The sequence below is a fragment of the Eublepharis macularius genome, chromosome 4 (assembly GCF_028583425.1).
Source record: "Eublepharis macularius isolate TG4126 chromosome 4, MPM_Emac_v1.0, whole genome shotgun sequence".
Lineage (NCBI taxonomy): Eukaryota > Metazoa > Chordata > Lepidosauria > Squamata > Eublepharidae > Eublepharis > Eublepharis macularius.
In genome coordinates, this window is record NC_072793.1 from 132,689,051 (window position 1) to 132,701,879 (window position 12,829).

A 12,829-nucleotide genomic window follows, 5' to 3' on the forward strand; every position below is an offset into this window, starting at 1 on the left:
ACTGATCGGGACAATTTTCATCCATTTTGATCATTTCCACCGAACTGAACTGCCTAAGTTGGAGAGTTCTTATCCAACTATTTTTTCTCTGTCTTCTCATAGCAATTTCATGAATTAAAGTTTTAAACAACCTGCCAAGTAAGTTAAAATAGAGGAACAGAAACCACAGTAGCTTAATTATTCTGAGATCAGTTTTACTGTTAATAATCCATCATTATTCTCTGATAAACTTACTCATATACCCTGGTCCATGCGAGAACTACAGCAATGGAAAAGGAGGCTGAAAATTCAAATAGCAGTTCCATGAGAGCGATGAGGAAGAATGTCCTTCTCTGTAGAATTCCTTAATTGCTGGACTATGACTTATCAGAAACAGCATACACATATCTAGTGGATAGGATGGGCAACAGGACTATTAAAACAACTGAAGAATAACTTGAGATCCATATGTGGATGATACACAACTCAATCTCACAATTCCAGCAGATCCCAAAGAGGCTGTGGAAACCATCAACAGTTGTCTGGAGGCAGTTTTGGGATGGGTAAGGGCTAACAAAGCTGAAACTTCATCCCAACAAAACAGAGTAGCTACTGATAAGAGGAAGGTTTAACCCAGGAATTGGGTGTCTCCTGTTCTCATTGGGGTTTGTAGCTTGAGGGTACTGTTGGACCCAGGCCTCCTGTTGACTAAGGTGGCAGCAGTGGCCAGGGGTGCCTGTCAGTAGCTGCAGCTGGTAAACTAACTGTTGCTATTCCTGAGTGAAAAAGATCTTGTCGCTGTGGGGCATGCTCTGTTAACATCTAGATTAGATTACTGCAATGCACTCTAAGTGGGGATGCCTTTGAAAAGCCTATATGGCCTGGGGCCAACATACCTCAAGGATCGCCATCTCCCATCTGAACGTACCCATTTACTCTGGTCATCTTTGGAGGCACACGCACGCATGCACACGCACACACTTTATTTTCAATGTTTATTTATTTACTTTATTTTTACCCTGCCTTTCTCCCCAATGATGATCCAAGGTAGCTTACTTTGTTCTCCTCTCCTCATAACAGCCCTGTGAGATAGGTTAAGCTGAGAGGGTGAGACTGGCCCAAGGTCACCTAGCAAGCTTCCATAGCAGAGGGGGTCACCCAGATCCTAGTTCAACATTCTAACCACTATACCAAACTGGTTCTCCACTCACTCTGAAATGTTGTTTAATGTTGAAATGTTTTAATGTTCGCTGTCTTAGGTAACCTATTTAGGTGGAAAGGCAGCAGTGGAATGGTATAAGTATCTTAGCTTACTCATGCCTTAAAAGCTTGAGAAGTTTACTCATTCAGATGGGACACAAATGAAATACAGACTGATCCAGTCTCTGCCAACAAATTCAGAACAAATAATCACATGCATGTTACTATAACCATATGCTTAGATTGCCTGCATGACCAAAATCTTTCTCAAGAAGGTACAAGTTCAGAGAAGAGCTGAACTTGACACTGAGAATAACATTGTGTATTTGGGTCCAAATTTCAATGGCTCATCATTCATTCTTATAAACAGATCTTGTTTAAACATTTAACATTACAAGGAAGAGGGAAAGCAGAATCCTTCTGTTTTTCTTGCTTCTGTGGCAATGTCTGAAGAGGCATTTTTAGAACCCCCTGGCTCATTTGGGAGATAGCCATGAATCCCTACCCGGATGTTGGCTCAGAAGGGAAGAAATACAAAATCACCCATGCTTCCCCTTTCCCCACTTTTTTATTATATTAGAACTAATTCTGGGAAATCTTAAGCCTTAACTGGCTAGAAAATCCAGAAGAGGAAAAGGAAACAGAACACTTGCTATTCCTGTTCAACACAGTATCTAGTGTTGGCCACTTTCCATGACAGAAACACCAACACAGACGAAGGGTTGGCTCCCGAAGCCTGTTCTTGTGTGCATTAAAAATTTTACTATTTGAATGTGCAGGAATATGTGGAAACTCTCGAGCCTTTTGACATCTGATGGGTGGGCCCCCAGATCAGTGGTTGAGCATCCTCTTTGAATGCAGAAGATTCCAGGTTCAACCCCCAGCAATTCCACTTAAAAGGCTCAGGGGATCACAGGTGATGTGAAAGAGCTCTGGAGCAGCTGCCAGCCACAGTAGACAATTGATAGACCAATATACTGACTCTGTATAAGGCAGCAGCATGTTTCTAAAGTCAGAAGATAGCATAATGTAAGCTAAATGAGAGGCTTTTTTTTAAAACCACCTATACTGTTGGCCATGGAACTCATGTAAAGGCTCTCATGTAAAGACTGTGGCTCCTTTACAGAATTTCCAGAGAATCCAGGCCTCTGCCAGAAGACACTTTTAATAAACAGGCCATGCTCATTTCCTATATTTATAAACACACCTGCTCCAAGCATGGAATCCTTCCACTAAAGGCAGCCAGTAAAGGTCTTACTTGTAACTAAGAGCCCATGTTCTAAATCGAGCCTGATCACTTCGCTTGATTTACTGCAAAACACAGCAGGCCACAATGGTCAGAGGCTTGGCAGGGGTGGGATGAGGAGAGAACAGCTTCATTTGGGACTATCCCACCTTCTTTCTTGCTTAAGTATATAGAGTCATCATCTACCAATGTGAGCTACAAGCCATCCTTAGGGACAGACGTCACTGCATCCTTCCAAACAGAGCTTTTATCAGCTACCCATGCGTGACATTATACACTTTAGTTTACAGTTTTTTATATGCAGCTGAATCCTATGCATGACTACGAAATTTCAAATTTTAACACTCAAGGGGACTAGCAGAAGGTGGGATACATATTTTTTAACTAAGTCAGTTTGGTGTAGTGCTTAAGAGCAGCAGGAATCTAATCCGGAGAACCAGGTTTGATTCCCCAATCCTCCACTTGAAGCCAGCTTGGTGACCTTGGGTCAGTCACAGCTTTCCAGGGCTCTCTCAGCCCCACCCTCCTCACAGTATAATTGTTGAGAGAATAATAACACACTTTGTAAATTGCTCTGAGTGATCATTAAGTTGTCCTGAAGGGCTGTATATAGATCAAATGTTACTAAATTAAAAAATGGTAATCTAGGTTTGACTCTCCAAACTTGAGGATATGCTGCCATCTATTGTTTTAGGGGATAGGTCCAGCATTCAAATTATGAAGGAGAAAGTAGGGGGAGGGTTAAATCCATACGGTACAGCTAAGGAGGCCACATATTGTACCCCCTAGTCTTTCAAAAAAAGTAGCTATTGGGTTAACATGGGCCTCTGGACTGTCCCTACAATACGTAATACAGAAAATAAGAATCACAGTGAAACTATAGATATCTATGGAGTGCACAGTCATTGAATGAATCAGAAAACCTTTACTCTTACTTTTTATTAGAAAAAAAAGAAAAACTCAATTATCCATTGACTCTTTGAAAGATTAAGCCTGTTACGACTTCAGCAGTGTAATCATATACTCTACTATAACCCCACTGAAAACAATGGGCTTACACTGGTGTGTAGCTCTGCATAGGATTGCATTATAAATCCAAAGCACTAATCAAAAGAAGTAGTAAAATAATCAGTAATATTAGTCTGCACTACTTTTAGGGACAACCTCAGAGAAAGTCACATCCATGATCAAATAAACTGTACTGATAATTTAACATGCTTTAACAGAGATTTGTGCTGACACCCATCCATCCACTCCCGGCAAACCATTTTCAAAATGTCAAGAATTTTTAAAAAGTTTGAGTCAGTACAAGGCATGGGAGGGGGGGGGGGCGCTTATGCAAAAATCATACCATGCCTTCCCATTTTATAAAAATATTTAAAATAATAAGTAATATTAACAAAGTAGCTCTTTTGATGCTTGTCAGCTATCTCCTAGTGAGACTACCATGAGATTTAGACAAAATAACAATCTTTTATGGATTTTTATTAAGAGATTTCAAAGTACCAGAACATTAATGGAGACATCTAAAGGATTTTAGCATACTTCAACCCATAATTTTATTTAGTATTCAAAATGTCCAACACAGGACAAAGGAGCAGATTTCCTACATACCCAGAGTTTCACTGCATGTTTCTAAGCACATCTCCATATTAATCTGTGGGGCAGAGTCTGGCAAGTCACCTCTTCATACCCTTCAAGAGTACAAAATGCATCGAAAGAGGACATTTAGAAAAACATTAAAAACTTCCAACACAGGCCCTTGGAAGTTGTGTTCTACTGGTTTACTAGTACAAGTACATGAACCACAAGGCTTAACACTAACAAGACAAAATGACAGACTACAGGTCTACAAACACCACAAGAGTAACACTGTAGAAAACTTTCTGAATACAAAAAGAAATGAAAAACCTCAGCATTATCCAATTCACCAAGTGCAATCAGCTGGAAAGAGAAAAAAAGAGGGAAAGAAAGAGAAATTGAAAACAAATATTAATAAGAGAAAATGACAACTAACCCAAGAAGTAAGAGTAGGGACATTCAAAATCCTAACCCTTACCCCAGCTTTAATCTTAGGATATCTTACTCTGTTACTAATGCAACAGTAAATTCAAATGTTGTCACTATCCCAAATACGCAAACGTCAACTTCAGACACTGCAAAAGCACCCCAAGATTATGTACATCCTTTACGCTAGAAAGAAAATGTGCCGGCTTGTACACATTTGGGATACACACACATCATTAAATAACAATGCACGTGCTCTTCCACCAATACAATGTCGTGCTCCCACACCCCAACTGCAACAAATTTTGAGCACCTTTTATAACAGAATCTCATACATCTGTTCTAGTATGACCATGAAATTCACTGAATTGGTTGCGTTAAAAACCACGGTATTTAATACAGGGACCATGGTTCAGTGGAAGTGCATACAAGTTCTATGAATAAGTTCAAAGGTTCAGTACAACACCGGTTTTTATAATCTACCACACCTGTACCCATCCTTTCCTTCAAGGAGCTCAGGGCATCATGTCCAAAATTATCTCCCTTGGAATTAGATGAACCATTGGTTTGATTCAGCACAAGGCAGTTTCTGATCTTAAGCATACAAGGCATCATCCCCAACATACTTCATTTATACTGTGAATGTACAACTGAGGAATTTCATTATACTACAAGTTCATATCTGTGAAAGGGTATAGAATCAGAACCATGAATCATGAGGTCAGTTAAACAGGAGTATGAAATAAACAGAATTACACAAAGACCAGTTTTCATGGAGAAATCTACTGGGAAGCTTGGGGGAAAAGAATAAAGAGTTCTTCTTTAGAAAATTTATGCCAGACACTTCTGTGCAGGAAATTTGTAAGCTGCTACTAGATTATATCTAAGGAAAAAATAGGAAGTACCAATGTGGCAATTTTACACTATCATTTCCCCATGGTTACACATTTTTCTGAAGTCACCCCCACAAAAACACTGTACAAAGAACTTGATAGCCTTCTCCTTACAACAATTCTATGAGACAGTTCATAGTGAATATTCCCATGGGGAACTGAATCCGAAAGATCAAGAAGTATGTAGAAATTAAAAGGTCTAGGAGAGGGATGCAGATTTTCCAGCTAGATAACAGAATTACTGCTACTTTGTATCATATGCACAGATCAATCTGTTTTGTTCGATTTACAAGATTTCACTGATGAGCCTTAGGGGATGTAAGAAGAAAACAGGTATTTCAAAACTTTCCCACCAAGTTACTATTATTCATAACTCTACAGATTTTGTAGGATCATTCCTATTTTGAAAGACCTTTGAAATTTTTGTATTTAATAGAAACAAGCCAGCCATAATTTCATCACAATATGCCTTTACAAAAGATCAAGTTTTCGTTAAATAACTGTAATGAAATTCCAGAACTGATGTTTTATAATACAAAGATAAGTGGGTGTCAAATATGGCACATCCATTTTCATGTCACATTGCTAGACATGGGATGGATCACATGATCTGTCAGTACAAGGATCAAGGATCTTTCTCCATCTTCATTCCCTCCACAGCAGTCCCATCCAACCCCCAGAAAGCTGATTCCTGGAGTTGTGGATGCACCTGGACTAATAACCATGAGGGCTGGGAGACAGTATATTTTTGAGAACTTATGTTCACTTGCTAGATGCTTTCTAGGAACAAAATACAAATAACACCATGTAAAAAACTGAAAGAGCAATTGAATGATCATATTTCTTATAATGTCTTCTCTATGCCTAGAAGAGGACCTAATAATCCCTGAGAGGGAAAAACAGAGCATAGGGAGAATGCTTAAAGAGTCCTGAAAAATTGAGCAGGACTACTTTTTCCTAGCCTACTATGTGCTTTCTTCCTTTCCTGGAGATTTTCAAAGAAAAGCTATAGCAAAACCTTTTTGTAAAATTTTAAAGATAGGGCATTTGGTTGTAGGAACCTAGATGGTCCTTCTAGGTCTCTGCTTCCAGAGCATGCAAAGCCTCATTCAGGAACATCCACAGAAAATCAGCCTATTCCCATATCATACAACTGCTGCTGATCTGCGATGCTTGACTGTAGCATGACCAGTTGACCCTTCTCTTTATGACCAAGTGCCTAAGGGTTCTGGAATCTTCACACAGGATATATTCAGTCTCATGGAATTTTTGGAAAGTGTGTGGTCTACATTTTTAAAATATGTGAATTTTCTACAGAAACTTGCCTCAGAACAGTAGAGACAGTGGCAACCAGTCCCTGAACACTGGCTACAACACAAGTCTCCTGTTAGCTCAATACATCTCTGTACCTCACAATGACACAATTAAAGATCAAGACTTATCCTAGAGACCAACATTTCTCGCTTTGCTATCATGCTCTCCTTTGCTTTCTCTTCTTTCATTCTAGATTTTCATGCTGTAATCGGAAAACGAAATTTGTTCTTTGTGGTAGTGCTTCGGAGGTTTCGTTTTATGATCATCTCCATTTATAATTTAAAAGGCAGTTATCCTCTGACTCTTTTCATGGAATTTCATTTTTAAATTATATTTTAATAAGAACATAATTATTAGATCCCTTTTGTGTATGAAGTAGAAGCAATATTCTTTGGATTAACATTCATTGAATGCATCCACTGTTTGTATCAGAATACATAAAACGGACACTGTATAGGGGATCGAAATTATGAACAAGAAAAAAGAAATAGATGGATAGCTTCAGAAGGAAGGAAGATCTCTTCCTGAAGATATCTTCCTGAACTAAGAGATTAGTGGAAATATGCTATAATATTTATATCAACATATTAAACTAGAGACAACTAGATGAGTCACTTTTAAAATTAACTTAGTCCTATAATTTTCCAATCCTAATACTTTCCTGTGGTTTCAAAATTCATGAGGAAGCAGCAAAAGAGATTACGTTTCTGGGGTCATGCATAATGGGGAACTTGAACATCTTTTCTGCAGTGAAACACACATGAACCAGACAGAGGAACAACCAATGCATGTTTTGACAGAGGAGATGCTAAAATTCATCTCTGGCACGTTAACTCTGAAGTCAGTTCATCATAATTTGGCACAAGCACTCATTTTAGGCTTTGTTTACTTCCAGTAAAACTTGTTTTGCAAACAAGCTTTTATACTAGTGTAGGATTTCAAGCATTCCTACTTGGAAGCTGCCCTAGAAACCAATGGGCTTATCATTAAAGGACATGTGCTTATGTTTCTGGGGTAAACATTTTTAAAAATCTATTTTCACGTCAGTTGACTCTAGTACAAAATCAGATTCCATGCTTAAGGCATAGTTTAGCTCCTGATAGATATAATTTACACAAAATCTATGATTTTTAAACTATTAATTATCCTGTGCTAGCAAACATTAATCAATTAAATACTCGTTTATCCAAAGGTAAAGGTAGTCCCCTGTGCAAGCATTACTGACCCATGGGGGGACGTCAGATCACAAAATTTTATTGGGAGACTTTGGTTACGGGGTGGTTTTGCCATTGTCTTCCCCAGTCATCTACACTTTACCCCCAGGAAACTGGGTACTCATTTTACCGACCTTGGAAGGATGGAAGGCTGAGTCAACCTTGAGCCGGCTACCTGAACCCAGCTTCTGCCAGGATCGAACTTGGGTCATGAGCAGAGCTTGGGCTGCAGTACTGCAGCTTACCACTCTGTGCCACGGGGCTCCTGTTTACACCAAGAGATAAATCTAAATGTAGGCTAAAATACTAGAAAAAGCATTAGACTTTTTTTAAAAAAATGCACACAGTATAACAAATATAAGATCCTAGGAATTCTATTCAACAAATTGAAAATACAGCAGAGAATAAAAATAAAACATTAACTGTAAATTAAAGTACCTTCTCTCCATAACCTCTGTCTTTGGTCATCATTTCCCTGAGCGTCTGCAATACTTTAATACACAGTTTCTCCTCATTCTCTTCCAGAAGCTGTTTAGTGTGTTTTATTAACCTGAAAACAATCAATTCATCATAGTTTGTTTCAGTACAGTAATTTCTAGTTAAGAAAGACATTTTTAGCTATTTACTTCAAGGCTCAGACAGAAGAAACAACTTGATAGACCCTTATACGCCACATGTATCTGTTGCTTTATAAGTAATGCAGCAACGGAACTGCCTTCCACCCTTTGTACTCCTGTATAGAAGGCACTTCAAGTGCAAAGAGACACATGTGCATTGAAAAAATAAATGATGCATAAATGTGGACTGACAAAGATAAAACTATAAACCACAATGACAAAATTGCTTTGTTTGCTGCAAGATAGTGCATACAATTCCAAACCTAGCACAAAGCATAAGAACCAGAAAATTCAGGAGGACGAGGAGAAGGCACAGGACTGCTGTTTTCAAAAGCAGCCACATGTCTCTTATAATACCTAATTCTGCCCTCATCTAACATCCAGCAGTCAGACAACTCTGTACTTGCTCCCAGATGCTACTCACAGGACTGGAAGTTATTAAGGTCTGCTAGAAGGAACATGAGATAAACCTCTGCTTCCAGATTATTTAGCTACAAATCATCACCATCTTGGTCTGTTGGGAGTCTCATCTTACACCTTACAGTGCTCTAGACAGGATGCCTATCACACTAAACATGTTTGGTTAGAGCATCTTCATTGTATCACGATTTTCTCTAGGCATGAACTGTGGGCTATTTACAGAACCTCTAAGAATTAGATTAAAGAACGATCTGATTCACACAGAGTGCTGTGAATACTTTTGCTAAAGGTAAATACACTGGTAGCAACCTGAACTTAGTACAGCATGTAGTGTGCTAAAACAATGGTCAAGGGGGAAAAGTGCATTTCCATCAGAAGAAAAGGGTTTGTTGAACACACTCCTGGTACTCACTTGCAAATGAAACCTCCACTTTCACATTTCCTTCTTGCATCTGTATTCTCTGGGAACAGCAGCTCTGGTCGATGAAGAACATCCACCAGTACAGATAATTCAGCCTGGACAAGGGGACGTAAACGATCTTCCAAAGCTGAGACTATATCCTGAATTGCAAACACAAAGTAGTTTTTCAAAGTAACATTTGGAAAAAAAAAACCTGTCTAGAATAAGGCTCTCATTCGAACCCCAAAACAGCAAGTTTAAGACTTAATATGGTTGTTGTGGATTTTCCCGGCTGTATCACCATGGTCTTGGCATTGTAGTTCCTGATGTTTCGCCAGCAACTGTGACTGGCATCTTCAGAGGTGTAGCACCGAAAGACAGACATCTCTCAGTGTCAACCATTTAAGACTTAATGACTTACTTTCCCAGTGAAAAGCACAATCTGGCAACTAGTATTTATACTTCGGTCAGAAGCAACTTGATGGCACGTAACACACACGCATCACGTCTTTATTACAAACTTGTAGAAATCAACAGACAAAACAACACTTCAGAATTTACCCTCTCTTATTACTATCATAAGCAGTAAAAAGTGGTTATAAAATACACAGACTACTTAATGACTAATATTGCAAGAGGTTTTCTGGGTATCAATATCAAAATGGGCATTAATGCCTGATCTATTAATTCAAGGAAAAAGCAGAGAGTTCCAACCCCACAGTAATGTTGATCAAAGCTGCAAATAAATACTGATACTTATTTTGATGTGCTGCATCTTGTACACTGTGCAACATGTCACTTCACAAACAGCTTCCTTCAAAGACAGGCATTTATGTAGTCCTGATAGTCAGCAACTACCATGCCATTCAAGAGAGGCCTGAATTAGGGGGGGAGGGTTCTTGTAGGAAATTGCCATTACAAAATTAAACTATACTCTTCTTAATAGGCTGCACCCACATATCCTTGTTCATAACATCACATCCTAAAAATAGCAGTTGTGCCATAAACTCACCTGTAATCTTTCAATAATGTTGCGGTAATCCCTGGAAGCAGCCATCACGGAGTCCCTCCGAGCAGCATTCCTTGCAGTCATCCTCCAGTTCATTGCTGTTTTTTGTACTATGTTATGAGATTTCAGGAACAGGTTGTTGACTTGACTGTCCAAGTCAACAGGGATAGCAATTGCTCTACTTTTTGCTGAAAGAAAAATAAGAACAGTGTTTCCTTTACCTAACAATCACGTCTTGCAATGTTTCAGAATGTTTTCTTCCAAAGTACCATTCTTAGTGAAGAATTAATCTAGTTCCAAGGGCCAGTTACAAAATGGTGCTTTGTTTTTCAGCACTGCAAAAAGTGCTAGTAAGGGATCTTATCATCACCTCTACTTTTCATACAGCTATTCCAGAAATACTGATGCACTTCCATTTCATACTGTCATGCCAGGTAAGGATTGACAGGATTCAAGCTCATAGGTGGGGGTAGAGGCTATGGAGGGCAGGGAAGGGAAAGAGGACATGGTGAGGGAGGGGGAAATGAGATGCTTCCACCACAACTCCTTGCAAGTCTCCATTCATGAACAACTAACAGCAATATTGAGCAGAATTATACTCTTCTTAGTTCATTATACTCTTCTTAGTTTAATGGACTTAGAAGGGCGTAAACAAAGAAACTTATACTGAAAATGGATGTGATTGCAGATGGAAGTAGGCTTGCCAGTCCCCTGGTGGGGGTCAGAGGATCCATGCCCCTGTCTCTGACCCCCCCACCTCTCACCTGGCCAGTGGGGGGAAAAAGGTGTGGGGACATGGTGGTAGAGGCAAAGTGCACTCCTGCGCTCTCCAGAGCACCCCGTGTTGAACCAGGAATGACGTCAGCCCCTGGCACAACCCATTACTTCTGTATTATGCCTGGAATGATATAATTCCCGACACAATGTGGGGTGCTCTGGAGCGCACATGTGCTTTACAGTGAGGTAAGTACCACCCCTATGAGATTCCCCCCCGGTGCCCCCCATACCCCAGTTGGGTCCCCCAAGGACCTGGCAACTCTTAGAAGGAAGGGATGTAACGTGGCTGTAATTCTGTTTCAAATCATGGCACACATCCATAATCCCAAGGAAATGGAAACTTGGAATGAAGACATAATGCTTTAAGCAACTGGCTGTTCATACAAGCACTCGTGTATTCATATGACACTTTCAAAAAAGATATTATAACAAACATACACAGCAGTGATTCAAATCTGCATAGACAATCGAAACATTGCAACATTATCTGTCCTCAGCACAGAAAGGCATATACATCCAGTCTTCACACATGCTACTTCTAGCAATAAAGGCTAAGCTACAATAAAACCTAGTAAAAAAGGCTTGCAGATCTCTTGAAGTGACACTGGAAAATATCAGAATGGCAAAACAGATATTTCTAAACTGAAATTATTTAAAGCAGAGTGTACCTGTTTATTTATTATTCTGCCTTTCCTCAGCTACAGAATGTGCGGCAGAGCTCTCCCATCCAGATACTGACTAGACCCAGATCTGCTCAGCTTCATCGATACTGTTCTGTGCTTTTTTCCCATCAGTGTCTTGTAACTATCTCAACTTTTAAACTTTACTTTTTTGCTTTACCTTACAAATGAATGGAACATCAGTTTAAGATGCAACATTTTGAACCAGTTTGGAGATGGACATCTTAAACCCATCTCCCTCTACCTGCCCTGAGCAAGAATGTTACAGCAAAGAATTAACTGAAATTAGAATTTGTAGTGATTTGTCCTATGCAGAAAGAGCCTGTACAGTGTTTTAAATTCATATTCTTTGTTCTCTTACCTACATCTGAAAGTACTCTGATGCAGCTCTCCACTGATGCTTTCTGGCTGGGCAATAACCAGTTGCAGTGGTATATTCGGAATACCCCTTGTAACAGTTGCACAAATACAGGTTGACGAGTCTAAAATGCCCACAAATATAGGTCCAAAGAGTGAGTAAAATGATCAGAAAGCTTCATCCTGTAGTAAAAAGTCTGTCACTACCAGGTTGTTCCAAATAAATTAATTCAATTACTGAAGAACCTAAAGTCACTTTTTAAAAGCAACATTGTCGAGGCAATCGGATATGTGTGCACCATAAGAGAGCAAAAAAGATGGAAATGATATTACAGAATTGGGTTTCACCTGAATATCCTAAAGAATAAATTACTAAACAGGGTAAAAAGCAGACAATGAGATCCAAGACCTAATTGTATTGATCAAGGTTTTGGACATGACTTGACGACATCCTCAATCTGCTCAAGAGCAATTTAAAATTCAAATGAAATTAGGCCAATCCATTTTTCACTCTGTAATCCTGCTCTATAGAGGCCACCATTCTATCTGTTAATTGGGGGGAGGGGGTTCCACTTTTTTTTCCTGTCTGTTCTGGCCCCATACTGCTTCAATTTATTCTCTGAATTCCTCATGTCTGAGTTTTTGCTTCGAGATTTTTGGGTTTTGCCATTTCCCCCAGTTCTATTCAGACCACCTTTACCATAATCTTTTTCTGA

At 39.3% G+C, this 12,829-nt stretch overlaps 1 protein-coding gene across 1 annotated transcript in view; it reads right to left on the reverse strand.

The window, feature by feature from the left end:
* ITPR1 (inositol 1,4,5-trisphosphate receptor type 1) overlaps nucleotides 1-12,829 on the reverse strand; it is a 282,814-nt gene that overhangs the window by 99,625 nt on the left and 170,360 nt on the right. The window contains exons 34-37 of the mRNA XM_054975949.1: nucleotides 12,118-12,238; nucleotides 10,303-10,487; nucleotides 9,303-9,451; nucleotides 8,292-8,403 (exon numbers count right to left, since the gene is read on the reverse strand). Of these exons, the coding sequence (XP_054831924.1) occupies nucleotides 8,292-8,403; nucleotides 9,303-9,451; nucleotides 10,303-10,487; nucleotides 12,118-12,238 (567 nt within the window). The remainder of the gene's footprint in view (nucleotides 1-8,291; nucleotides 8,404-9,302; nucleotides 9,452-10,302; nucleotides 10,488-12,117; nucleotides 12,239-12,829) is intronic.